The following is a 27,985-nucleotide window of genomic DNA, read 5'->3' as shown; positions in this document are numbered from 1 at the left end:
TTCAGCTGAAAATTTAACAACAACAAAAATATTCATATACACTTTTTAAATACAAAAAATAGGTGTAGAGAAATGTGGTATGTGAGGCAAACCAGTTTTCGGTATAGGCCAGGCAGAGAGGCAGGCCAACAACAAACAGTCATCAAGCATCGTGGAAAAAATACAAAGTTTTAATTGGTTGCGCAAACAAAAGCACAAAACGAGCGTCTAAACAAATCGAAGTCACTCGCCAGTCGACGGTCAGTAGTAACGACAACGCCAGCTGCAAAATAGGCCCGAGTTTACTTCGTCATTTGGAGAAAAAACACTTGACGCCTAATAAGTGGCGCATGCAAAACTCGAGAGATTCTCGCGGCTCAGGACGAGCCGTAGTGTGCTAGGAGGTCAGCCAGATATAACGATTGAGCAAATTGAATGAGCGACTGTTGATACTCATGCTCATGCTCAGACTCATGCTCATGCTCGTGCTCATGAATGATGTTCAAGATCGAAAACCTGAAATGAAGCCTCTACCTGCTGACCTGGTCCAAAGCGATGGCGGGCTGTAAGATCGACAGAGAGAGACTGAGACTGCGACTGAGCGCGCGCGAGAGAGAGAGAGAGAGAGAGTGAGTTTGCGTGTGAGTGGGAGAGGGTGAGGTGCGCGTTACCTGTTAGAAGGTGTGGCCAAACGGATTGCGCTCAGCGGCGATCGTCATTGATCACGGGCGAGAGCGAGACAACAAGACGTTGGCATTCGTCGACAATGGCTGGGAAAGAGTTGACTCAGCCATTGAGCCAAACGTGTAAACAAGATGGCATGGCATGGGCACAACTCGGCCAAAGAGAAATAGAGGTAACATCTCGCACAGCGAACACTCGCATACCAAAACGCAAGCACGGCTTGTGATGGTTGAACAAATTAGCACCGACCATCAATCATTAGCTAGGGAACGGTGGCAACGCAAACAACGTATTCGACGGCGGCGCAAACTCGACGACGGCAACTCGAAAAGTCCCACAAAAGAATTCGGCGCAAGCGTTGAGCGATTCTCTGTGCTCTATCCCTTCTGCAGTCTGATTAATCGATATCTGTGAACTACTTTTGAGCTGTGGACGAGATTCAAAAATCGAAAACCTCAAAAAAGAAAACTATTTAAATAATTGCGCTCGCGATTGTGTGTGACTGCTGCTGTGTGTGACTTAGTGCGTGATACAGAAAGCTGATAACACCTAACCTATTATTAGCTCCCCAAGGGATTACAAGACGAGCACCGCCGGTGCGAGCCGGACAATATTCACAAATTATGTAAGTTTGTATGCAAATATTTACTAAAAGTGCAGTTCAAGAAACATCTGGGACGGTTCTCAGTCGCCTTCTGCTGAATCTTAATCTGATATATCGCATATTTTAAAGAGATTCTAATCCAACGAATACATTATACGTCATCGTATATTAAGACGTAAAGAATCATTCTTTACTTTGTGTGAATTAAATTGTGATTTGATATTTGGATACAAGACCTGAACAACCTTCATTATTAACATATGTAGAGCCCTAAAAATAGTCATAATAAGCCAAAATAAATATATAATAAATATTTTTCTACTGCATATGTACTCTTAGCCAAAAAGAAAACAATAATATCATTTCACCAAAAGCTGGGCAACATCAAAGTTGCTAATCAATCTGTTAATAGATCCTACACTACCTTAATCGTAACAGTTGTACACAACACCATTTATAAAAAAAAAAAAAAAAAAAAAAAAAAAAAAAAAAAACATTTTTGCAAACACCCAACTTCGAAGGTCATATAAATGGCTTGGACCTTAAATTGATCAAGAATTGAAAGTTGGAGTTAGTTTCCTTACACCCATTGAATACGGGAAAAGAGGTTATAATGACTTTGCTGAAATGTATGTAATAGGCAAAAGCAGGCGATGCAGACCTTGTCCGTCTGTCCGTAAGTTTGAAGACGTCGATCACAAATGATCTAAGAAAACTGATTTTGTTTGGTATTTCGATTGCATTTCTTACATTTTTCATCTAAGCATTTGCATTTCATTCCAACAACTATAAGCTCTAGGAGACACTTGTTGCGAACTTTATCTTTTGATGGTAAAATTTAGGTTCCTTAATATATATATATATATAAATATATATATATATATTTTTTTTTTTTTGACTTGTCTAACCAATCTTAGGGTCTAGAATTGAAAAAATCTAGATTAAAAAATCAAAAAATCTAAAAAAAATCTAAAATTAATATTTTATCTATTTAGAACTAGATTTTTTCAATTCTTAGAGATTAAATACTCTTTCAGTATATGGTATCTAAATAGAAAAACTAGAAGATCGGAAATATAGAACATAGAATCTTGTATTGACATAGTCAACTTTTGTATTGCATTTTTTGATACATCCATAGATCTTCAAGGTTTCATATTCTGATAATCCTACTCCTTCATGATTTTAAAAGTAGCATTTTTGTATTGCTGTATTGCGACTACAAATATACTACTGTACTGTTTCCTGCTTTTATTCTGATATATATGCAGAAAAAATAAAAAGATATGTTCGTTGGTATTTAAGACTATAGTTTTCTGCTTGGAATACCAAATATACTAGATATACTTTTTCATCTACCACCAAAAATTCTAAGTTTTTGTGTTTCGTTTAAATTTTTTACCAATATTTATTTATTGTAATATATTTTTATTACTTTCGGTCAACGGAAAGTATTTGATATGCAAATTTTCAGTTGACAAGCCTATTTAAATAAACGTGTGAAAATCAAACATTTAACCAAACACTATTGCCAGGTGCCGAAAATTCACAAAACACAAAATTTGACACCCGAATCGCAGTCAACACTCGGCTGGCTGGTGGCACTTGAGCGCCGCCCAAATGAAACCAGCGAGTGACAATAGCTCATCTTAATGATCCTAATAATAACTCTAATAATATAAAACAGCAGCGCCATCGCGCCATCGGCCCACGCTTCTTTGCCAGATGCTGCCAACTTGGCTGCTGCCTGCTAGCGATTGGCGGTTGGCAGTTGCCAGTTGCCAGCTGTGGACTGGCCTAATGTTCACACGCAAATTAGGAGGGACATAAGAATTTGCTTGTGCCGCCGACACGACCGCAGGCATTTTAATCGGCCCGGCCCGGCTCCGCGCGGCTCCGCACGGCTCGGCAACAACAATAGCTGGGACCCACGCCGAGGCGGCCCGTTTAGCTATGCTAACCAATTACGACGCATGTGAAAATTATCCTATTAAATACAAATCAAAAGAACCAAGGAAATTCCTCCCCGCTCCTCCGCTGTGCCCCAGCCATACGCCGTACGTCGTACGTCGTACGTCGTACGTCGTACGTCTTCGAGCTTCCGAGTTTAGTACTTGACAAATGCTTACTAATTAATTACAGTTTGTACAATATTTTAGTATGCGTCTCATAAAGTGCGTTTATCAGTGACGCCTCGTTGGCAGAGGCGAAGGCGCAAAGTGTGCAGAAAACAAAAGTGCGATAATATGTGTATCTTTGACTGCCACGCCCCTCCAAACCAGCCCCGACAGCCCTGTCCAGCTCATGTCGCACTCCTGCTGACCGAGCCGCACTCGCTGCACAGGCAGCAGCCAAATTAAAATGGGTTTTCGGGTTTATTTTCACGTAAAATGAAGTGTGAAATTTAGCGAATCCGTTTAATCGCGTCCGATAAGCTACTAGACTGTCAGAGTGTCAGAGTGCCACTGCCACTGCCACTTCCTCTGCTACTGCCACCCGCCAGCAGCGGTTAGAGTAAACGTGTCCTGGTCAGGTGTCAGGCACAATTGTTGTGAAATTTCAATTTATATCGCAGCATTTATTATTAACGAGCGAATTATCGAGTCCACTCTAAATAAGACCATACAGAACTTATTTATCGCTAATACTCTTGCATGTTAGGATGTCTCACTTCTGAAAGTCTTTAACGAAGTTGCCATAAAATAATCATGTTTCGCATTCAAGAGCTCTGCAAACAGAAAAAACAAAAAATACGTATTGTTGGCTTGGAGTAATGCTCAAACAAACCTCGTAATTGTTAATTAATTTATAATTACGCGCTCGCTCGACTGGAAAATTTGCCAGCCTCACATATTTTCCAGGGGCTGAGCGCTTTCAATTTCCCGACTAACCAGTTTTTGGTTAAGTTTTTCATTAAAACATTTGTTTTCTTTGTTAAATTCATTTTATAGGTAAATTCAAATCGAGTTAAACGACTTTAATATAGTTATATGAGTTAATATTATCATTATATCATTTCTTATATCAATGTTTCTTTACATTTTCATTTGATTCTTTTCGTAAATAACTCTCTTGCGATTTGAATACATTTTACAAATTGAGCATTTACCTACGTGACTTCACTGCAAATATATATCTGGAATAGTCAGCTTTTAGTATTTATACGAATCCAATTCAAATCTTTCATTTTTTTAGATATACAAATAGAATTGAACACAAGCAATTACTAACACGCAGATTCAAGCCTTTTGCTTTATATTGAGGATATACATATATACACATGAATATATACTTATATACATGTGTGTGTGTGTGTGTGTGTGTATGTGCATGGGGTACACGAAATGGTCTGAGCAAACATCAAAGTCACGAAATCATTCAAAAATCAACATCGCAAAGTGGATGGGGAAAAAGTCCGACCAAAAAGCGTCATGGCAGCCATCAAATGTTAAGTTAAAGTACATAGACAAACACGAACGCACACACGTAGACACACACACACACGCACACACGCACACCGACACAGATATAGACACAAAGCGGAACACACACACAGACACGTGTTCCGATGGCACACAAAAACGGCTTTTCATTAGGCCCACTGTTGGAACGGTGCGAACTGATGTGGAATACAACCCAAATCTCAAATGCCTGCACAGACATACACAATATGTATGTATGTATATACATATTCTGTAATTTAAGTGGAGACATATATAGGTATTATTGCGTTAGAATAACTATGAATAGGGAATTAAATTATATATCACACATCTAGCGCATTTAACCGAATTCGCAATACGTTTTACTACGCCGGAATGGATGTTAGCCAACAACGAGCCGAAATTGGCGTACGGAATCTGTGTTTGTGTTCGGGATCTCTGCCCATCAAATTAGTGAATTGATGGTGTTGTTGCGTGTGCGTGTAACGGGCACATTGACACCCCCTTATCATTGGCATATTTCAATCAGAGTTTCGGGGAGCAGCATCAAATTACGGGTACATATTTAACGAATGAGCAACATATTTCACTTCATAGGCTCAGGGAAAATTGAATATAAATCAAAGGGAGCGACAGATTGGTTTAGATTCAGTGGAACAATGGCTTGTTATATAGTATTGAGCAGCAACCCCGAGCATATATCAAATATTTCCAGCTTGGCCATAAAAATCCTAGCCAAATCTAGCCGGGCCAGAGTTCAGGTGCTGCTCCACCGTCGGCATTTCACCTCCAATAAAAACAAACAAAACAATACATTTTGTTAATTTATGATTACAAAACATTGCGAGAAACACTTTCAGTGCCAGGCCAGAATTTAGACATCACCGAACAGACTTAAAGCGTATGTCTCTTCTGTTCGCCGCCGCCTTTACAATCCGGGCTCTGTGCCAGGCCGGGGCCGAGACCCGTCCACAAGAATGGAATACGTAAAAAGGCAGCGACTGTGATGCTGCGATGCTGCGATGCCGCGATGCCGGAGTAAACAGAGGTGTTTGTTACTGTTGCCACGGCCATAAATAAAAAGGGTGCCCGCTGTTTATGGCCAAACAGCCAACCAGCCAACCTGCCAGCCAACCGGCCAGCCAGACAGCTAGCCAGGCAGACAGCATCCAAGTGCGCGCTTGAGATTCGAGGTTCGGGCGCTCCGAGACCTGAGTCGGACTCTGAGTTTGAATTGGAGTCTCAGACATGGGCAAGGCATAGCTAAAGTGTGCAATATAATTAAAAGCCGACAACAGACGTCGACCGACCATTCTTCTAATGCGCCCGGGACAGTGCTGTAAAACTGTATAAAGTGCTGAGATGAGCCGACGCGTCGGCCGGGCCGCTTAGCCCGACGGTCTTTGATGTAATTCCAATGGCGCAGGGCCACAAGGCGGGATTCATATAACTGAAATTCTCGACTTTTATCTTTACTAACTGGTTACATCTACATTCTATTACCAATCTGTGGCCCAGCTGTAGAGCATATCTCAGTTTAATAGCAATCAGTGGGAATAGATCATTAAATATATTTTCAATTATCAAATTATACCAAATTAATGCATTTTTGTGAAAGTCTGCTTACTCTAAATTTTTAATAAATTAAAATCACGCCGTGTGTTTGGCTATTTAAAGTTTAAATTAATAAATTTGCTTATTGTTTACGTTAAAGCAGGTTGCAAATGGAACTTTAAAAAAATTTGAAAATATTACGTATAAAAAAAGTGAAATCGTAAACTTTAATCAATCATATAATTTGTAGCCTAAAGAGAGAATTCTTTAGAGTTTAAAATAAAAAAAAAAATTAAATTGCTTATTAATATATTCAATTTTAATTATAAAATTTCTTTTTGTGAAATCTAAAATTCATCAATTGTAAAGCTCAGACTTTATTTTCATCACTGTTATGATAAGTGAATTTTAATTAAATATAACAGAGTTGCAAAAAGGCATATACTAGAAAAAAAATTATTGAAAAATAAAGAAACCAGCTAAAAATATAATTTTTAGCTATTTATTTCATATCAGTTTCATATAATAGTTCAATATAATACTCTAGAAGGATTCGATGGTATTTTAGTCAATTCATTAAGGCTTATAATATATAAATATAAAAAATGGGTTTTAAATATTTATTAATGATAAATTAGCTATCAACTTGTTTGGCTAATCTATAATTTGATTTTCGCCCCAATATGAATTTTTTCCCCTTTTAATATTGTTTTTATGCAATATAAGCGAACATTTTTTTTAAGGTATTTATTAAAATGATAAATATTAAACGTATATGAAAAATGTTTATGTCAGTGCTCAATTCGAATTATAGATAAGCCAAACGTGAATGTTTTGTACATTAAAAATCTCTTTAATTCATAAAAAATAATCTGAATTCATTTTAAGCTACTCGCAATATTAGTTTTCTCATTGCATAGAGAAGGGGATTTATGTGTATCAAATATCTGCAATGGAAAAAATTATTTCAATGGGAAAAAATGTTTTAAAACAAATTTCCATAAGGAATGTAAATACCTAGACAGCCCACAATCAAGTCGAGCACAAAATTGAATTTTTGGAAGTTTAATTAGCAAACTGTGAAGCCAACTTTTAAATTGTTGTCGTGCTCTTCTGGTTGAATGGGCTGAGCCATTGGATTAATTGAGCAGAGCTTGTACCGACTTTTATGAAGCGCATTGCTAACAAGTATAAAACGTTGCTTTGCTGTTGCAGTTGACATGACCACGTCGCACATCTTGTCCGCCGTGGATCCCACAACCGGGCTGAATGGAAATGTGGCAGCTGGAGGTAGCGGCGGTGCTGGCAGCGGTGCTGCTGGTGGCAATGGAGCTGGAAGTGATTCGCCTTCTCCACACCACGCAGGCCACAATGGACACGGACACGGACATGGACACGGACATGGACATGGACATGGCCATGGCCATGGGCTAGGGGTCAGCGGCAGTTCAGTGGCATTGAGCTCAACTGGCGGCGGAGGCGGAGGCGGCGGACATCGCATTGTCGGCGGTGCGGGCAGCCCCAACGAACTGGATCGCAACCTCCGCGTCTCGCTGGATGACCGGGAGCTCTGGCTGCGCTTTCAAAATCTAACCAACGAGATGATCGTCACCAAGAATGGCAGGTGAGTTGCACTTTACCCAAGCCACTCAAGGGCACCCAGTTGGATGGGTGGCTCGGCCCGCGCTCGGCCCTTATTTTGGGCAGAGCAACGTGTTAAGTGGAAGTTAACGTAGCCAACGGCTTCGGCTCGCAGTGCATTTTGTTTTCCTATGCAAATTGGCAATGAGTTTTTTTTTTTGCGCATTTGGCTTAGAGCTGCAATGATTTTTCCAGTGCTTCTGTTTGCACCTTATAATGAAGCGTTAACGTTTCCACAGATCCACAGTTACATATATGTAGACAGGTAGACATACGAACAGCTCCAGTTTGTAAAAAATACCTCAAAATATTTACTCAGCTACAGGTGCATACATACGCAAATATATTTATTTGTACACTGAATATGTCTATGGAAATATATATATATATATGTATGTATATATTTATATAATAATATGTATATATATACAATATATATATTATATACTATATATCGTGTGTGAAACGCGCTTAGAACTTGGAACTAACCGCCCCGGTCTCTGGTCTCTGGTCGCTGGTCTCTGCCCGCTGCTGTTCGGTCTCCGGTGCCGGACAGGTGCTAATTAACGCGGCCCGGCAACAGCCGCCATCTTGTACTAATTGTTGTGGAACAGTGCGCGGACGGCGCGTTTCAATATTTGTCCGAAACTCGCATCGGCACCGCACCGAGATACAGAAACACCGACGGGGCCATGCAAAGAGAAAGAGTAATAGAGAGAGAGAGAGAGAGAGAGCCAGAGGGATAGTGGGAGCGAGAGGGAAGCGAACCTATCCAAGTTGCTTTACAGAGTACACCCTGGCATGGAATCTAAGCAAATAGTGAGCAAAGGCAAAGCCAAAGTAAAACGCAAGAATTATGAAATGAAAATGGAAAATCTGTGGCATTCACCTGTCTATTTGCCTATAGAATATTCACAGTCTTACAACTGTTAAAAGCAGCCAATTTAATTGCGAACCTCTGCTCGCTTTGTGTTCTTTCTTTCATTTTCGCAGGAGAATGTTTCCGGTTGTGAAAATCAGTGCCTCCGGCCTGGATCCGGCTGCCATGTACACGGTCTTACTTGAATTCGTGCAGGTCGATACCCATCGCTGGAAGTACGTGAATGGTGAATGGGTATGTGAATGAAACTATTTGCAAGATATCTCAACTACCGCTTGGCATAGACGAATGAACGAATGGGCGGAGCATTGACGGAAAACTTGTTTAAATTGAACGGGAAATAAAACATTGAATACAGAATTGTATGAGCAGGGCATTTCGTATAAATTACATATATAAACTAAACGGGGAACTTAAGGGTCATTTATATAATATCCAAATTGAGAATATTAAATTATGATTGGTTTCCCTGCTTGAGTCTAATAAGAGAACATCCATTTAAATTTTTATACATTATCTTAAATGAATTTTAATAAACGTCATAAAGCAACTTCAGTATTCTTCAAAACATTTCAAACATTTTATGTAGTTCTATGCAAGTCATGCAACATGTTTGTTCAGTTAGATATATTTAACCACCTTGCATACTCTAATTTAATAAATAAGTACACAAGACATAAATAACTTGGGCCGAAACTAATTTGGACTTCCGCTTCCCCATATACACTTGGGAATTATTAATTGACAGAAGTTTATTGAACGTGGGCTGCTTAGCTTGTATGCAAAGCAAACTACATACAAAGCATATTGATTAAGCTAACTAAGTTATTCAGAGAGTCTTTTAAGTACATTGAATATCAAAATAAATTATTGGCATCTAGAAGTAAATTGACACTATGATTGTCTTCATAACATCGACTCATTTGAATAGGAAGATCTCTATGAGAAGACTCTCTTAATTTACTCTCTTCAGGGATACTAATTTTCCGTTTTGCTCAACAGGTGCCTGGTGGCAAGGCAGAGGTGCCTCCCTCGAATCCCATATATGTGCACCCCGAGTCACCGAATTTCGGAGCCCACTGGATGAAGGAGCCGATTTCGTTTGCCAAAGTCAAGCTGACAAACAAGACCAATGGCAATGGTCAGGTAAGGATCGAGATTTCACAGACTTCAGGAAACCCTCAAAATTAACCTTCTGTTGCTGTCCCTGCACAGATAATGCTCAACTCCTTGCACAAGTACGAGCCGCGCGTTCATCTGGTGCGAGTGGGCTCCGAGCAGCGCCATGTGGTCACCTACCCGTTCCCAGAGACTCAGTTCATTGCGGTGACTGCGTATCAGAACGAGGAGGTCACCTCACTCAAGATCAAGTACAATCCATTCGCAAAGGCCTTTCTAGATGCTAAGGAGCGCCCCGACACGCTCTACCCCCACGACACCCACTATGGCTGGCTGATACCACCGCCCACGCACTACACGAGCGCCGCAGCGGTTGCCGCACCACCACCTCCGCTCTCCATGGCACAGACACACGCCTTGGTGGCACCGCCGTCCGCAACCTCCTCCGCCTCGGGCAACGGCTCAGCCAGCTGCGATCGCTATGGTCGCTCCCTTTCCACTCGCAGCTCGGCGCCCAATCGCTCCACGCCCTACAGTCGGCCGCGCGTCGTCTCTGGCTCCGGCTCGAATGGAAGCGCAAATGCCTCTTCCTCCTCCCCGCAGCCTCCTTCTGCTCCGCAAACGCCCACCAGTCTCCAGTCGTCCATTGGCTCGGTCAGCAGCAGCAGCGGCACCAACACAAGCGCCAGCGGCAGCGCCGGCAGCAGCGGCGTCACTGGCTGCTTCAGCAGTTCCTATTCGCAGTCTGGCTTCGTGCCCGTGGAGGCGAGCTCGACTGCATCGGTATTCTCGTATCCCACCAGCTGGCAGAGCAACAGCAATTACTGGAGTCCGACCAGCGTACCAGGCCCCATGCCCGTGAGCGTGTGCAGCAGCCGCAATATATGTAAGTAATACGAGCTGACCCTCAATGGAGCTCCCATTCACCCCTCTGTCGCGATCACCCCTCTTTAGCCACTCACAATTCGCCTTCACCCACAAATGGCTCGCCAAGCTACACGACCCCCTCGCCTGGCTACACAATACACCACCTGACGCCGCATAGCCACCAGTACAACATGTCCCAATCGGATCTCTACGCGAGTGGAGCCGCCTGCTCGAGCTCTCCGCAAACCTACGGTGCACCTGCGCACCAGGTCTACCATCCGACGCCCACCTCGCCCACCCACCAGCTGTACCCGAACGTGCTGAACGCCCCCTCGGCGCTGAGCTACCCGACCAGTGGCTGGCACAACGGCTCCGGCGCCGAGTACGGACTCTACCAGAACGCGGCCGCAGCCTATTATCAGCCGGAGTATATACCGCTCGAGATAGGGTAAGTGATTGGGGAGCCTGTTGCGCCGCGAACTCTACACTTATATCGCTAAAGTAGCTATCAATGATTCCACTCTCGAATCGCGAAATATGTTACAGCTATGCCACCCATCCGCTGGAGCCAGTGGACGTAACGAAGACGCTCGATGAGTCCCAGACCGCCATGTACAAGCCAACGGAGGAGCAGACCTCGGTCATCACACTGGAATGCGCCAGTGCCAACGGCCTGAAGAGCGCCCACAATCACAGCAACGACATCAAGCTGGAGTCCCTCGACCACAACGTGGATCGGAGCACAATTCCCAATGTGCCCCTGCCCGTCTCCTTGCCCGTGCCCAGCTCCCTGCCAGCAGGAGTGCCCACGTCCGTGGTCACAGCTGTGACTGCCGACACTTGGACACCGCTGACACCGCCCCAGAGCACTCTGCAGTGATGCTCAGCTAATTACACAAAAAGAAATGGAAGCAGAAGAACAGCAATATATATGTGTAGCCATTGCACCGCCCCAGCCCTTAGACGCATGTTCCCTACTTGGATAAATCGAGTAATTGAATTAAATATTAAGACCCCCTTTTAAGTAGCACAGCATGCAAAGTACACCGTAGTGAATGTTCCGTACTTTAAGATGAGTTTCTCTAAAGTTTTTATTGATTTATCTATAAACAACAATTATATATATATGTATACATACTTTCAACAACATATTCAAAATTCGAGTTCGCTGGAATTCCCATAAAATTTAATTATAAATTAAATATTTGTAGGTAACACAAAGTAAGAGTTAATTGGCTTATGCACTTTTATGGCCACAATGGGGCCAACAAATGAAAATGAAATATTTGTTTTTATCGATTGGTGATCGGAGATTTGAGATGGGAGAGATGCCATGGATTACCCCTGAAATTGGCATTAGTTTTGATTAGTGGCCGCAGCCAGAGCAGATACAAACTTTGCCCATAGCTAATTAAGTTTAGCGTATTGTTTGGATCAAAGACGAACTCAGCTCTCCACAAAACTAGTTTGCAACTGCCCGAAAAACAATGGAGCCCTCAAACGCATCGAGACCTGCATGGGAGCAGCCGCAAAATGCTATCCGGGCAGCAATCTGGCAGCTTCAGGAGCAGCAATCCATGAAGCCATGAGCACACAATGCACCACAAAGGAACGTGATGATAATGAGTTGAATTGTAAACGTTCACGTATGTGTGTGTGTGTGTGAGTGTGTGTGGTCTCTAGAAAGTGCAAAGTGGAAAGTTGAAAGTAATGGCAACTGAATGGGCCACCATTAGAATTGAATAGCTGGACAGCAGCAGCAGCAGGAGCAGGAGCAGGAGCCGCACCATCTGCACAGCTGCAATTAAAATACACGCCACATTCATTGCCGTAGGAATGCGCGAGTCAGCAGGCCAAATTGTGATCTTAAGAAGCTGCTGCGAGCACTTACCTGATAGTCCATTGAATTGCCGTAGCCCATGTGATTGCAGGAGCACGAGCAATGCTTGATATGATGCTCCAGTTCGTCCTCGATGGTGGCGCCACCTAGCGTCGCATTGTGCCCGTAGCAGGCGACACTCAGATCCTGATTATATTTGGCTTGCTTGCGGCCCATGCTCGTCTCCCACTCCCCGTCCCGCTTCAGATAACGAACTCCGCCGCCCTGATGCTCCTCTGGCTGATTCGTTGCCGTTGTCAGGCCCATCATTGCCAGAGGTTGACCAATAATCTGTTGCTGTTGCTGTTGCTGGTGTTGATGTTTCTGTTGTTGCTGCTGCTGCTGTTGCTGTTGCTGCTGTTGGTATTCAAGCGCACTCTCACCCTCAAGAGATGTGGACTTTAGCATACGCTTGCCGCCAGTGGATTGCATTGGCCGACTACGATTGGGACTCGGGCCAGGACTGTGGCTCTCTTGCGCTGTTAATGCTGAGCTTCCGCCGACGCCGCATAAGAGCGCGCGCTCAAAGCTTTTGCTTGGCCTGTGGAAAGCTTCGTAAGCAACAGTTTCGCCATTGCCAGCGTCCTCGTCGATGCCGTGGGCCTGATAGCGCCTGCTTGCCTGCCCACCAGTTGCTGCTGCCGCCGCCGCCGAGGCAGTCACTGTGACAGCCGAGCTGGCTGCGGTTAGCATCAGGCTGAGCCGCAGCAGCTCATTGGAGTCCGCTGGCGGCAGCGGCACACTGCAGGAGCCCGTCTCTGTGACGCTGTCAGGCGCATCCGACTCGGCCGTCTCCGCATTCGGTTCGTCCGAAGTGTTGGACTCCAGTTCGCTCGGCTGCTGATGTTGCTGCTGCTGCTGCAGTCGAGCGCGTTGGCCGATGATCGAGGCTGCCGTTGAGTTGGCGCCGTACTTCCAGTAGGTCTTGTTGGTGCCCACAATGCGCTGGAGCTGCGGCGTCATCTGCGCTGCTTGGGTTGCCTGGCCCTGGCGCTTCTGCCGCTCCAACTGTTGCAGCGTCTTGAAGGTCTTGCGCACCGGCTGCGTGTGATGGAGCGTGGCGCAGCGGCGCATAGGCGGGGGCGTATACACGGGCGAGACACTGTAGCTGTAGGAGTGGCGGGACGGTGATAGGGATCCGCTTGATTTGGCACCCACCAGCCGTGCCTTCAGCTTCTTGCCAAAGCCCATACCACCTCCACCTCCGCCAGCTCGCGGGGATAACGAATGCGCAGATAGGGAAAGCGCGCGGGAAAACTTTAACCGAGTGCTGCTGCTGGCGACACTGGCAGGCGACTGCCGCTTGGTCGCGATGAGCTGGCACTCGTCAATGGTGGGCAGCTTGAGCAGATGTGGATGCAGTTGCGCATAGGTCAAAGCTGGCTTAGCATTGGCACTGCCACTGCCACTGCCACTGGCACCGCTGACGCTGCCATTTTCCGCACCACCTGTTGGAAGGGGCGCCTCGAATAGATTCCTTTGGCTAAGTGCCAGAAACTCCTTCTGCTCCTCCTCCTCGAGCGCCTTCAGCGCGCACAAATCCCATTCTCCAGACGTCATTTCGAACTAAGGACTATCCTTAACTTCGCAATTTAACACTCACATTTCGAGGACGCGTCGAAGGGCCGCGACACGCACTGCATGACCGTCAGCACACGGGGCTATTGGCGCACTGAATGCTGTCAGCAGACAGCACCGTTATTTTATAACGGCCACTCGTGCCACACACGCCATCCACAGTGTGGAACGTAAGTGACCTAGCTTAACATTCGCGTCACTGTGTGCTCTGTTAAACAGCTGCACTGGGTTCCTCGAGCCCCAGAGCTCGGCAAGCGAAAGAAAACAATAACGAATATCTGACGTGAAATATAAATACCCTGTAAATATAGAAATGGAATACCCAGTTTAATCATTTCTTATTTGTTTCAGCAAGCTTATCCAATTGAAAATACATAACAACAAAAAAGTTAACACTTTATTATTGTTATCATTTGATAAACCTGAATGGCAAAAATCTTTTAAAATATTTATGAAAAAACTCAACTTTTCTCTGTTACTGACTTAATTTTAAAAGAAATTTCTCTAAATTTAATTTAATTAACTAAACTTTCATTTACTGACACGAATTTTCAAGTTTTTAGCCAGTTTGCATTCATAGCGTATTAACATTAACATTAGCTTTAAACCAAATATAACAGTAAAATAATAAAGAAAATTACGTTATTATTTAATGCATTAATTATTATTTATGTATTATTTAATTGATTAATTATTTAATATTATTTATCAAAGATTTAATAAATCATTATTATTTATTAACTATACATAATTTTTTCTGAGCAATTCTTGAGCCACCAAAGATTATTATATTTTATTATTATTTTTTTAATTCATTATAAATTTTTCGATAAAAAGTCATCATCACTGTTTAATCTGATTACAGTTCTCCATTCATTCATCCCCTTCACCACACTTATTTCCCAAAATCCTTGGCATTGTCCTCAGTAGCTAATCAATATTGGATAAATCATAATCAGCAATTATTCACAATCAAAGCAACACTCCAATGTATGAGCACAGTATATGAATCGATGCAAATACAAGTGAGCCGTTGCACATTGAAATTGTAAGTGTTAATAATACTGTGTGACAGCGCTAATGGCTCTGCCACTGCGAAATATGCACGCGCATAAATTTCCGATCCAATTTCGCAGGCAGCAAAATGGCCGTGTTGCCATTTTTGGAAACCACAACCGTGTTGGCAGTGGCCCACCTCCCCTGGCCCCCCTGGCACCGGCAACAAACGCCCATCATAGACCTGACAGCGACATCAGTTAACGTTACTATGCGTGCCATATATTTATTTGCACTCACACACACACACACACACACCTACACACACAGGCAAACATTCGAGCGTGTTGCACATTGCTGCATGCTGTGCATACACATCTACATTCATAAGAGTCCTCATCCTTCATCCTTGATGTATGGCCATCACTTCTAAGCTGCTAAGCTGCTCCCACCGAATCGTGTTAATGAAATTCAAGTCCGTGTGGCAGATGCTCAAATGGGTATATGTGTGTGTGTGTCCCATACACAAACAATTTATAAGACATTCCAAAAGAATAATAACCATGTTCACTAAATTGAAATGCTGCGTTCATTTAAGGAAACAAAAGTTTTTAATAAGAGCACAGCAAGGAAATGCTATAATCCTTTGGTTTGAACTTTGGTATGTCTATATGTGTATTGTATAAGTATCCATTTCTTAAATATTCACATTTAAATTCTAATATATTAATTCTAATTCTAATATATTAAAAGCTGCTAGCAAAATCCACAATTAAATTAAAATGTTTCTTAGGGAAATAAAATTATTTAATTTTCATACTTATAGAATTTTTAATAATTCATTTATCATTTAAATACATGTTTGTTTATGGTACAAATTCTGTAAATATGTATTAAAAAAAATCAATTGCTGATTTCTTTCATCTTATCCACTTTTGCTTTGCTGCTCTGATCTCTCCCTCTCTATCTTTTCCCATTTTGTTACCTTGTCCCTCCCTGACTCCTCATACCCACATACATTTCTTTTTGTTCCTTTCTATTTATCTCTCCCTCTCTTTCTCTCTCTACATCTATCACTGTCCGTGTAAATCTCTTTTTGTCTTTATATTGTATTTTATCTTGTTCACCCATTTTTTCTCTCTTTCTTTCATTCCTCCTTAATATCGGCTTCCCTTGTTTTTTTTTTTCACTTTATGCCTACTCACTTTATTTGTACGCCTCCCTCCCTCGCTGTGCCTATTTCCTTTTTTCTTTCCTTCTCTCTCTCTCTCTCTCTCTCTCTGTGCATGCCTCTATCTCTCTCTCCCTCTCTCTCTCTCTCACACACACACACATAAACTCCCTATCGAGAGATTTTCTTTTCATTATATTTGTGTTTCTTTTCTGTTTAACAATTACTCTCTTTCCTGTCTGCTTATACATATTTATCTTTTTATTCCTCACTCTCTCCTGGTTTTTTCTTCCTTTATCATCTCTTAAAAATCGCTTCTCAAGCTGAGTTCTCATTTAATAGCTGCTTTTTCGCTAGTTGGTTGAAATATATGAAAACATTTACAACAAGTAAGAAAGCTCTAGTCGAGACTGCTCGACTACGAGATCCCCTGAACCCTACAAGCAACTGATATTTCAATAATAATTAGCACCCACACACACTCACATATACAGGCGATTTCGCTTGGGTTGCGCTGCAGTGTTGGCAATATTATGAGAACTTATTTGTTGAATAATTTAATTTCTAGACGTACGATCGTAATGAAACTTTCAGAACGTAATCATAATGTTAAAATGTATGTGTATACCGAATCACAAGTCTCTAGTATTTGATATACGACTTTTACAAAGATGAGGGTGAGGGGGTGGATTTAGGGGTGGGGGGTAAATTTTAACAAAAACCGAAATTGTATGACATGCGTCTTAATATACATTTTAAATTTGGAGACTGTAGCTTGAAAGATGTAGGAGATATAATTTTTTAACTGATCTTCGATAAGGTTTTTTATCGATAAAAAAGTATCGGAATGAGTTATCGTTTTTTAGTGATAAACTCGATATCCGCGTGATATATACGGACATTTTAAAAAAAAGTTGAAGTCTCTAGCTCTTATATCTTCTGAAATCGACGCGTTCAAACATACGGACAGACGGACGGACGGACGGACGGACGGACGGACGGACGGACGGACAGACAGACGGACAGGGCTAAATCGACTCAGCTCGTCGCCCTGATCAAGAATATATATACTTTGTGGGGTCTGCCACGCCTCCTTCTGCCTGTTACATACATTTTAACAAAACCATTATACCCTGATTTCCCATTTTCAATGGGTTCAGGGTATAAAAAGCAAAAAAAAAAGAAGCAAAAGGTTTTTAGTTCTTAAAAAAAAAAAAAAAAAAAAAAAAGTTAAAACGTTGCAGTCGGGCGTTACTGATTCGATAAATTCGATTTACCACGGCTCCACTGGGCGTAGACACTTCACTTTTGGCCAACTCATGAGCAAAGTTAACGGTAACCTAGCTGCAAGATTTGGATGCTTACGCTCAAAATTATAGGGTATTTTTTGATATGCCAAATTTGAAGCTTCTAGCTTTTATACATTAGGAGATATAAACTTTTTCGGTTTTCCACGCCCCCTGTGGTTGGACATATATCCACCAAAATATAGCAGAATTTGAAAAATCACTATATCTTCAGGTTCGATTTGTCACGCCCCTAAAAGGCGTAGACATATGGTTTTTCATCAATCTTTATAGAACCAGAACATTAGCTGACGTGCAAAATTTAAAAGTACTAGCTTTAAAACTCTAGGAGATACAGTTGTACCTGATTTGCCACGCCCCCAATGGGCGTAGATATATCCGCCATAGCACGTGATCTTGATTGGTCGATGCGGCTCTACATTCCAAATTTTCTAGCTCTTCAACTAATATGATTTCTGGCATATCGGAAACTGCGTTTTCCGATTTGACATTGCACAAAACCAATATACTCATTTCACTTTCGTGAATGAGTATAAAAAGTGTTACCTATAGCAGCTACGCGATCTGAGCTGTATTTAACCATTGTTAGAGAACTAAGAATCATTCATGAAATAAAACTTAAACCGAAAAGACCTACTAGGGTCTACATCTAAATACTTGTGTGTACATTACTAAATGGAAAAACCTACAGATCGGACACACTAAATACCATTTAAAATACAGAGAAAGTTGCTTATGCGAATTCCCAAAACCACAAACATATATCCTCAAGGCACTCAACCATTTTGATGGATATTTCTGGTTTTCTTACACTCTGCACGCTCTGCTTCTTCCACTTGGACTTTCGATAGCTTGGAGCAGCCAATGAGTCGCGAACGTTCTTAGTTGCCATATTTGATTTATTAACATACTTTAACAAGAAGGAACGAAAACGCTGCATTTTCCAAAAAATTATGCAACTTAATTTGAGCAAGCCACAAATTTTCGTTGCAATGTACATTGTCACAAGGCTGCTTCTGTTGCCGTTGTCGCTGTCGCTGTCGCTGCCTCTGCATCTGCCTCAGCCGCTGCCTCTCTGCCGTCGGCAAGCCATAAATTTAGGCAAACGCCCAGCTCAGCCTTTTCGCTCTCCCCCTCCCCCTCTCTCTTTCTCTCCTTCTCGGCCTCTAGGTCTGGCTCTGCTTTCTGTTCGGTGCGCTTTGGAGGCTGAGAGACGCCCACACAACTTGGACAAAGTTTGTGCTGCTCAGCCACAGGCAGAGGCAATGGCGCTGAGGCGCTGGCGCTCCGCTGGAAGCAGCCGGATGCCAAAAGTCGAGATCAGAAACAAGCTGCTGCTGGGCGAAGCCAAAGTTGCAACAAGCGACCGAGCAGCGTCGTTGCCCTCGTCAGTTGTGCCCGGGTCATGGGACGGGGTTGAGGTTGAGGTTGAATATGGGGCAGGCGCCTGTTGCGGCGCTGCATTTAATTTCATTCATAGCGCCGCTGGAATAAACGAGCCAAAATCGAATCTACGCCGATGCCGATGCCGATGCCGATGCCGACACTGCCAATACTAGCAAGTGCAACTGTAACAGACACAGGGCACATCTGCCTGCCACGCCCCCTGCTCGGTAGGCAGCCACGAAAATCAAAGCACGTTTCTCGGCGAGCAGCCAAAGTCCGTACAACAAAACATCCTGGCAGCCAAAAGTTATTGAATTGAAGTTCTGCCTTTGGTTTGGGGCAACAACGTAATGCTTCTGTTATTTGTGCCACATGCCGCTTGCTGTTTTCTGTTTGCTGTTTGTTGTTTTTTGAGCTTTGTTTCGTTTTTCGTTCTTAGCAGCACTCGGGGCTGCTTTCAGTTCACTTATGAACTTACACTTTGCCATAAGAGAGTGTCTCACAGAAACAGATGTTTCTGCACGTGAAGGCCAAACAAAGCAGAAACAATGCAAGAAACGAAAGAATACAATTTTTTAATAAATATGTTAGATCTCTAAAGCTAGTAGAGACATACATATAGTCTGCACCTGAGTGGGAATAAATGGCTATAAATAATAATCCCTCTGTTTCGAAGGTAGCTTACACTTGTCTATAGTGGCCAACTAAGGACATGAGATTGCATCTTTTATGGCGTCTAGTCAAATAGATAAACTGAATGATGAACTTTGTCTATTGAATTGAGTTCCATTCTGCCTATGCACAATACTTTAGTTTATTGATTATTGTTGTCAACGTATTATTTTTCAAAAGAGTATATTTTAATTGGCTATACAATGGCCTGCCAGTCGATATTAGATTTTCTATGTTCAAAATCTAAGTGAGTTTTATGATAATAAAACTTGCAATATTTGTATAGTTGAATATCCCTAATCCCCTAATCAAATTATATATGCTTGATAGTTGAGCTTTCAAGAAAATAGATGCCTGCATCACCTGAAGTGCACCTGCGTCTCCACATGAGTGCTCCATCTCTGTCATCGTCTCTCCTCTCTACGCCGTCATAGCAACTCATGTTGACAAATCCGAAATAAGAGGAGCAGCTGACAATTCACAACACGATTGAATCACCATCGTGATGCGTCTCAAGGCATTGCAAAAGCAATGAATGCACTGGAATGCAGGTGAGCACAGGTATAGAAAAAACGTATGTTTGGCGCTGATTGCCACGTGAATTTGCCAAGTGACCGCAGAGTTTCTTTGATGACTTCTTCCTCACCATATGTACTTTAAAAATCGCAAAATTGCAATTTTGAACTAAAATGAAAATATTAAAAATACACAATAAACATACTCTATAAATCATATATGAGTTTGAATATATATATGAATATAAAATAAATATATATAAAAAAAAAGCAGAAATATCGATTTAATTTAATATTATTTGTTATTATTTTATAAATTAGTAACAAATTTAATACATGATTAAATGTATTATTTAAATAGTAATCTGAAATGGCATGGATTCGACATTTAAAAAATAATAATACAAACTGGCAAAAGATTAAATAGATTTTATATGATACAAATAAATATATGAATAAAATTTCTTTGCTAGCATATCTTAAAATGACAAATGATACTTAAAATCATAGAAATATAAAAGCTCGATTGCTATAATCATTTATTATTATTAATAAATAGAAGTTTCTATGCGTGCCCAGTAATTATCCTTCATGTCGCTTCTCATTTCATAAGTCGCTACTCGTGCATATCCTTCGTATAGACCCAACAACAATGACACTTGATCGAAGTAACTCATCGATACCAGACCTCTCAAAGATGGGAATCCACTCAATGCTTTTTACTCGTCTGCTTAAATTAATTCTTAACTCATCACTGTAAAAAGACTCAATATCACTCAATCGTGTGACATTACACTGCTTATTCAACATTTAAACATTTAATGTCAATAAATCACATCTATGACATATTTATATTTTTCTGTGTACAAGTCGAATCGAAATAGTAATTCGGAAACATGTCGCGCCGTCAGCAAGAGATCCAGCGCATCGAGCGCGCGGTCAGGGCCAAGCTGCCCTACCGCACCTTTCGCGATATCACCTTCGATAGGGATCTGATAAAGGCGAGTATTGTACCGTTATCTTTTATCGAGGCACGCCGAAATCGTGGTCCGATCTATGAGGCGCTGCAGGCGGAGCTGCGCCACGAAGGCTGCAAGATGATGCCGGAGTTCGTGCGCTGCCTGGCCGAGAAGGAGGCGGCGTTGTTCGAATCCATGAGCATTCGCGCCCGGATCATTGACGATCGCCCACTGCTGATCGAGATGATCGAGAAGATGAAGCAGGCCGAGCTGGCAGTGGTCAAGCGCAAGCTGAAGGGTCTCAAGGAGTGCTTCACTCTGTTCTACGAGACCCTCTTGCTGCTAGAGCCATACCGCTTGAAGTACGAATACGCCTTGAACGCTGTCATGGAGCACATCGTCTCGCTGTGCCACAACATCGAGGGCCAGGAGCGCGATGCAGCCGAGATGATTGCTCGCATCTATCACACCTATGCCGTGTTCCTAGAGCGCACTGGCCAGCGAGCGAACGCCATTACCTATCTGAACGCCACACTGCAGCTGGTCCGCGGACACATGTGGCTATCGGAGCCAGAGAAGGGCTCTGCCAGTCCAATACTCCATGCCCTGGTGGCCCAGCAACTGGCTCGTCAATTGCTCATTCATGGCCGCCAGACGGCTCGCCAGCGACCCGAAGAGGCCGTGGACATGGCCCGCCGCGCTACCGTGCTCATAGCAGAGAGTAAGTCGCAAAGAAATATACATGAATATGTCTGCTATATATGTACATAGACTGACTCGGGCATCCCATTCCCCATCAGTATATATAATAATATGTAACTATTCCGACCCACAGTCGGACGACAAAAGAACTTGGACATATTCTGTGACACTTTCCTGGACCGCGCCTTCTTTCTGATGGAGGGCAATAAGTATCATGCCGCGCAGCAGTGCCTCGAGCAGATCCGACCTGAGCTGACGGCTTGCACCGAGTACAAGTTTGTCAAGCTGAACATTAAGTTCTATCTCTATCTGGGGCAATGCGCCGAGAAGTGAGTACAAGTGCGCATGGGATGAAATATACTTTACTCACAATGCATTTACTCTGGCGCATAGTTTCGATCACATAGACAAGGCTATATCCAGCTTCAAGAAGGCGCTGCGATTGTCGCGTCTGTACGATCACAAGGACCACGAGGCCGAGATTCTTCTCAACCTGGGCAAGCTCTTTGCCCGGGACACCTCCAAGACGGGCATCGCCAAGAAGTGCTACAATCAAGCCAAGAAGATCTACATCGACTTCAACGACACCCACAGCAAGAAGACGGCCGTCTTCCTGATGGGCAAGCTGCTGGCGGACGAGATCACTCCGCTCTACATGGCCATGCTGAAGGCGTCCGGCTCGAGGTACTGCGCCTTCTACAACCTGCGCCAGTGGAAGAATCGCTGTCGTCCATTCTGGAAGCAGCTGGGCACCGAGATCATCAAGCAGGAGTCGAACAACATCTACTGCCTGCTCGAGGAGGAGAATGAGGATCCCAAGACCGTGACCGACTTCATTGACCTCGAGAACGAAACATTCAAGGTCGAGGAAGGTGACATTTTGTGATTCGGCACACCGGCTGTATACATACATATACATACATATATTCGAGTATGTACTCTTCAGAAAAATTGTTGTTGTTTGTTAAGTCAAGCGACAAGTCAGCTCGAGAGCTTGCACTTGGGGCTGCACTCAAATCTCTCTCTTTCTCTCTCTCTCTAGGGCAGTTTCAGTGCAGTCCTTAGCGCAGCTTTGAGCTAGGCTTTGTTGTGTCCAATAAAATGTTTCGATATATTCGCTCAGCAAAAAGCAAAAATATGTTCTTCGAATTCCTCGTCCTCCTCTGACAGTTACAAATTGGTGGCTCTAACAATAACCTGGCAGCCAGAACGCAGCCACAGTCGCAGTCGCAGTCGCAGTTGCAGCAAAAATTTGCCGACTGCGCCGCAACAAATGTTGCAGATGCATGTGGCAAGCAAGGTTCGTGCCGCGGGTGGGTGGCAGCCTTTGTAAATTGGCAATGTAATGCAAGTCGCAATGCAATAAATCCCCCGCACAACATGCCGGCAAAACATTCTGAAAACATTTTCGAACTGCATATTTATCATGCCACACAGATGCATGGGACACACACACACACACACACCCATATGTGGACACGCCACGCAATAGCCGCGCATATACAGTTACTGGAAAATATTAATAAAACTCGGAAATGCAACAAAAACCTTGTCTGTTGAGGTAGCAGCAATCAAATTGAGCTGCTCCAAGTATTTACGCCGCATAAATAATAAATTAGTCGGAATCTAACGGAAAAATGGAGAAAGAGCAGAGCGCAGATTTCAATTAAGTGAAATTGGATGTTTCAAGGAGGATAGAGAGAGGGAGACTGAGATTTTGACAAAGTGTTTTGTGAAATATGTATTAAACAGCGTCTACCGAATACTTGAATTTGAATTTGTTAAATTATGTAAGAGGCAGCCATTATTTCCAGACAATATTCTACGAAAGCGAGGACAATATAATGGATGGATGCTGTACTGGGAAAATTGTCAAGTTTTCAATTAATTAGTATATATGATTATAGAATTTAATTCCTCCAGTTAAAGCGCTTCAGAACGAGAGAGCTTGACAGATGAAGGAATAAAATATATAATAGGGAGCTATAGCGTGTTTTAGTCACAATATATTGCCGCGCAGAGCAACTTATTTTATTTATAACTCCTATCATTGGCTCTTAATCTATTGCCATGGTTTTGTATATTAAGGATGGTCGTAAATAACTCTCGTTGCTCGACCGTAGTCCACTTCAGGAGGTGGCCATCAATAAATTGTTCAAGCTTGAACAAGAGTAACATTAATTTAACTTAATTAATTCAAATTTAATTGATAACAAGCACTCAGCAGTCACCCTTCACTATCTTTGATAACTACTTAACATGCGCAATATGTATGTTAATATAATACTTTACTTCCAATTCCTATAGTAAAAAAAAAAATTAAATAATAAATTAAGTTCAATAGGTATCAAAAAGAAAACTTAAATGTATACCTTACTGAAAAGTCTTTATTCAATTTTTAAAATGTAGTTTAAAGGTAAACACCTACAAATATACATGTACAAATACATACATATACATACATTGACAGATACGTATATTTTTTGTTTATTTTTTATTGCACGATTTTAAAAATATTTTATATTTACGAAAAGATGAAAGAATTTAACATTTAATACTTCCACGAGGGTAAAAACTTTGGCCGGACAATGCCTGCAGGTATTATGGATTTATAACGCTGCAATAATACGTAGTTCTTGTTGTTTTCCCGCAAAAGTCAACCCTTTCCCATTTTCGAGCCAAATATTTCGGTATGTTTTGGCGCTGGGTGGAAAAGTTGCTGCTGCTGAGCTGAGCAAAAGTTCGCAAATGAAAACAAATGCCTAAAGTTGCTTAATTAAAACGAAAATAAAAACGAAAAGTGAAATATGGAAAATGGAAAACGGGAAGTGGAAAGTGGGAAACAGGAAATGAACGGCACTCCATTCGCTACTATTTTTCTGCGAATTTCCTGTGCAGCAGCAGTGGCAATTAAATGAAGAATGTGAAGCCAAGGACTCTGGCTTTTTCGACAGTATCCTTGCGGTGAATACACTCAAGTGTCACACACGTAATCCTGCCCAACGAAAGTCTAGTCAAAGCCAAGTTCTGCTGAATATATGTATGTGCTCAGACGATGCGCCGCCAAATTAAAACTGAATTACAAAACAGCAAATTAGCCTTAAACTATTAGAAACATTTATGTAATCTGCCGCCGCCCCAGCCTCTGCTTCTGCCTTTACTTTAGCCACACACGGCGTATACGTAACTTTCGTATGATACAGCAATTTGGCTGGCTCGTTCAATAGTGCGCTAGAACTTTATACAACTTTGTCAATTAAAACTTTATTGCTCGAGGCGAGTGAGTTTCGCATAGCTCGCGAAATAATACAGCCAGCAGATTGAATTCGCTTTGCGAATCGACCTACAAATTATTCGCATTGTATATTAATTGTTCTACACAGTATATTATGAGGTTGTAGCAGTTGCATTCGAGATTTATGTGGCACCAGCTCCAACTTGGCCAACAACAACTTCCCAGCCTCAACGATAATATAATATTTAAACTCTGATTTGAAATGCATAGCAATGTCGATGTATTCCTTTGGGAAGCTATACCTATAAATACATAGTAAAATACAAATCAAAGTGCAGTTGTTGTGTTTCCAAATAATTCCCCAATCGATTCAATGTACGTCGGCATTCGCTTGAATCAATTTTCAAAGTATTCCCTCCACTTAGGAATGGATAACTTCAAACCGAGCTAAGGCCTCTCCAAAAATAAGTCTGGACGGTAAAACGGATGACCGCCTAATTCGACTTTTGAGCACGATGAGCGACGATGCGTGAGCTCTCGCATTATCTTGGTGACGAATGATTCGGCTGCGGCAGTTGGCATTGCCTAATTCTCCGAAAACTTCTGGCAAACAAATGGACTACTCGGAATAGAATCTTTAATGTTGCTCCAGTGGGACAATTGTGACTGGACACACGAGGCACACATTTGCCTTGAGGTGCCTGTTCCACGAACAACTTTTGTTGGATTAACTCAATTTCCACTTGCAAACACGGGCGGATGGGCCGAATGAATTATTCAGCTCACAAATTAAGATTCTAACTGAAGGCGTTGTGTGTAGTTTTATGCTTAAAATAATGTCAAACTTTTCTGTGCAGATTTCAAATAACAGTTCATCCACAGAACAATAGTTCGGGATTGGTAAGTTTTAGATGTACACAAATATTTACAATTTAATTAATGGGCTTTAATTAATAAAATACTGGCATATTTTTTAAATTATTTCATATCCATTTTACTCATTAGTTTATTATGTTCTTATGATAGAAATAAGTGTATTGGAAGTGCATCTTATAAATACATTTAATTTTAATAATGAAATGAATAGTTTTAGCATAAAATGGAAAACTTACAATTTTAGAAGCAGAAAAAGATATATAATCACAGCTAAAAATAATTTGTTGGGTTCTAAAAATTATCGATAGTAAAGAAATAATTTGATTAATATTCCTTTTTTTAGAAAACTTGTTTGTCTAATGAACTTTTATAATAACTTAGGAAATCCAAGAGATTTAGGTAAATCTTCAATAATTTAAATGATCGCCTGATAATGAGCTGAGCATATATGTATATAGTGTAATGCGGCTGCTGTTAATGTGGGTTAATATTATATTATGTAGGTCTTGGCAGCCTTAATAATCCGGCATGAATATGTGCTTATATCAAATAGTTCTTAGTGATTACACGACCCCATTATTGTCGGAGATTTGCCGCTTCTGACGGTGTCAATATCTTGAAGTACCCATTGACTAGATAAATTTTGGGCTCATCTGGTCCAGATCCATCCGGATTGGTCTTCCAGCTGATGGTCAGACAGGGCTCGCCCGGCTGCGGGGCCTTGGGCACAGATATTTCATAGTTTTTTGCATGCTCGGGACTCAGATTGTTCTGAATGAGAATCAGGGACTGCTGGGCCTCTCCACTCCCGGGCACAGCGGCATCCGGCACTATAAATTTGATATTTGATGTATTGCCTATAGTCAGCTATTTCTACTCACTCGGATGACTCCAAACAGAGACGAGCAGCAATAGCAGCAGCAGCAGCAGCGACGGCAACTTGTGCAATGTTTTTGTTGATTTCATAATTTTGATTTCAATTCAGAATTTATAAACAAGGCGCTACAACTGAGCGGAACTGCAGCAACAAGAACAACGGAATAGAAGCTTTTGATTTGTTTGATATACTAGATGCTGCACGCGTCTCTATATATACATGAACATAAATATATATATATATAGTTAGGGCACTCGTATTATCAAGCAACGTCTTGAAACAGAGAAATCTCAGCTCGAACTGTGCGATATTCGAGTGCTTCAAGTCGAGGCAACTCGAATCGTATTGCTCTTTGATAGTCTTCCACTTATGCTCTCTTTATTCCCTCTCGCTATCTCTCTCTCTCTCTCTGTGTGTCTGTCTGTCTCAGTCAGTGCTCCTCACCTGGCTGAGTGCTATTTAGTTTGTCTGGCTTATCAACTTGCGGTTAGGCTTGAATGAATCAATTGCTTATACATAACTAAGTGTAAATGTACTCTTGTCTGAGGGGAGATTGTCAACTCGAGTTGTAAACAAAGAACGTATCAATATCAATTGCTGATAGGCAGCGCACAAGGGAACATGTGTGTGTGTGTGTGGCACCAGCTGAGGTCAGAGATTCGGACCACCTACAAACTGGGCGAGCATTTGTGCAATGCATCTGACGTTGATTTATAATTAAGTGTCTTTCATAGGTATAAATGACAAACATTTGTCTTAGCCTTCCACTATTATTATTCAACTCTTTATCAATAAGACTATTTGAGCGATGATATATAGACTTATATTCTAGGCGTGATTTATACTCATGGTACTCAATGCTCACTCATATCATGTATATGAAATAATTTCTTAAATATACAAAAACTTTTGAATGCTTAAAGTACAAATTTAAGTTAAACTGTGCCAAGTCATACGTATAACAGTTTCGATTGTACTGTAACTAACACTGCTTGCTTGTGTCTCAACATACACTGCTTGTTGTACACTGCTTTTCCAAGATAACGTTCGTATTAGATTAC

The 27,985-nt window shown here is 41.9% G+C and overlaps 4 protein-coding genes across 6 annotated transcripts in view; 2 read left to right on the top strand and 2 right to left on the bottom strand.

Annotated features, from left to right (window-relative positions):
• The window catches only part of LOC108652263 (uncharacterized), an 87,544-nt gene extending 73,220 nt beyond the window's left edge, over positions 1-14,324 (bottom strand). Inside the window, exon 1 of the mRNA XM_018102404.3 lies at positions 12,663-14,324. Coding sequence (XP_017957893.2) covers positions 12,663-14,210 — 1,548 coding nt within the window. The 5' untranslated portion in view covers positions 14,211-14,324. The remainder of the gene's footprint in view (positions 1-12,662) is intronic.
• byn (T-domain transcriptional activator brachyenteron) lies at positions 65-11,996 on the top strand. 3 transcript variants are annotated; one of them, XM_089258861.1, is made up of 7 exons: positions 65-1,288; positions 7,480-7,888; positions 8,899-9,019; positions 9,788-9,931; positions 10,001-10,790; positions 10,859-11,219; positions 11,274-11,419. In XM_089258861.1, the coding sequence occupies exons 2-7, from the start codon at positions 7,485-7,487 to the stop codon at positions 11,284-11,286; spliced, it is 1,833 nt and encodes a 610-aa protein (XP_089114987.1). In that variant the 5' UTR covers positions 65-1,288; positions 7,480-7,484; the 3' UTR covers positions 11,287-11,419. The 3 variants fall into 3 exon arrangements, with proteins under 3 accessions (XP_089114987.1, XP_017957896.1, XP_017957895.1); XM_018102407.3 differs by having other exon boundaries at positions 66-1,288; positions 11,277-11,419; XM_018102406.3 differs by having other exon boundaries at positions 67-1,288; positions 11,318-11,996.
• A 6,711-nt stretch (positions 14,325-21,035) lies between the features above and the next one.
• LOC108652336 (uncharacterized) lies at positions 21,036-23,072 on the top strand. The gene is made up of 3 exons (XM_018102502.3): positions 21,036-21,955; positions 22,070-22,265; positions 22,330-23,072. Exons 1-3 carry the CDS (start codon positions 21,172-21,174, stop codon positions 22,820-22,822), a joined length of 1,473 nt encoding a protein of 490 aa, XP_017957991.1. The 5' UTR covers positions 21,036-21,171; the 3' UTR covers positions 22,823-23,072.
• A 3,323-nt stretch (positions 23,073-26,395) lies between these two features.
• LOC108650307 (uncharacterized) lies at positions 26,396-27,486 on the bottom strand. Its single transcript, XM_030391172.2, has 2 exons — positions 26,929-27,486; positions 26,396-26,877 (listed from the first exon to the last, which is right to left on the bottom strand). Exons 1-2 carry the CDS (start codon positions 27,011-27,013, stop codon positions 26,624-26,626), a joined length of 339 nt encoding a protein of 112 aa, XP_030247032.1. The 5' UTR covers positions 27,014-27,486; the 3' UTR covers positions 26,396-26,623.
• Positions 27,487-27,985: the final 499 nt, after the last annotated feature.

Source organism: Drosophila navojoa, chromosome 4 (genome assembly GCF_054131105.1).
Source record: "Drosophila navojoa isolate 15081-1374.11 chromosome 4, UAZ_NAV_1.0, whole genome shotgun sequence".
Taxonomy (NCBI): domain Eukaryota; kingdom Metazoa; phylum Arthropoda; class Insecta; order Diptera; family Drosophilidae; genus Drosophila; species Drosophila navojoa.
This window is presented reverse-complemented; position numbering and strand designations above follow the sequence as displayed.

What these genes read in the sequence shown, in the direction of transcription:
- LOC108652336 (XM_018102502.3), top strand. Translation starts at nt 21,172, where the DNA reads ATGTCGCGCCGTCAGCAAGAGATCCAGCGCATCGAGCGCGCGGTCAGG. An exon ending in TACCGTGCTCATAGCAGAGA is followed by an intron (nt 21,956 to 22,069) that starts GTAAGTCGCAAA and finishes TCCGACCCACAG; the next exon opens with TCGGACGACAAAAGAACTTG. An exon ending in CTGGGGCAATGCGCCGAGAA is followed by an intron (nt 22,266 to 22,329) that starts GTGAGTACAAGT and finishes TCTGGCGCATAG; the next exon opens with TTTCGATCACATAGACAAGG.
- byn (XM_018102406.3), top strand. Translation starts at nt 7,485, where the DNA reads ATGACCACGTCGCACATCTTGTCCGCCGTGGATCCCACAACCGGGCTG. An exon ending in ATCGTCACCAAGAATGGCAG is followed by an intron (nt 7,889 to 8,898) that starts GTGAGTTGCACT and finishes TCATTTTCGCAG; the next exon opens with GAGAATGTTTCCGGTTGTGA. An exon ending in GTGCAGCAGCCGCAATATAT is followed by an intron (nt 10,791 to 10,858) that starts GTAAGTAATACG and finishes ACCCCTCTTTAG; the next exon opens with CCACTCACAATTCGCCTTCA.
- LOC108650307 (XM_030391172.2), bottom strand. Translation starts at nt 27,013, where the DNA reads ATGAAATCAACAAAAACATTGCACAAGTTGCCGTCGCTGCTGCTGCTG. An exon ending in CTCTGTTTGGAGTCATCCGA is followed by an intron (nt 26,878 to 26,928) that starts GTGAGTAGAAAT and finishes TCAAATTTATAG; the next exon opens with TGCCGGATGCCGCTGTGCCC.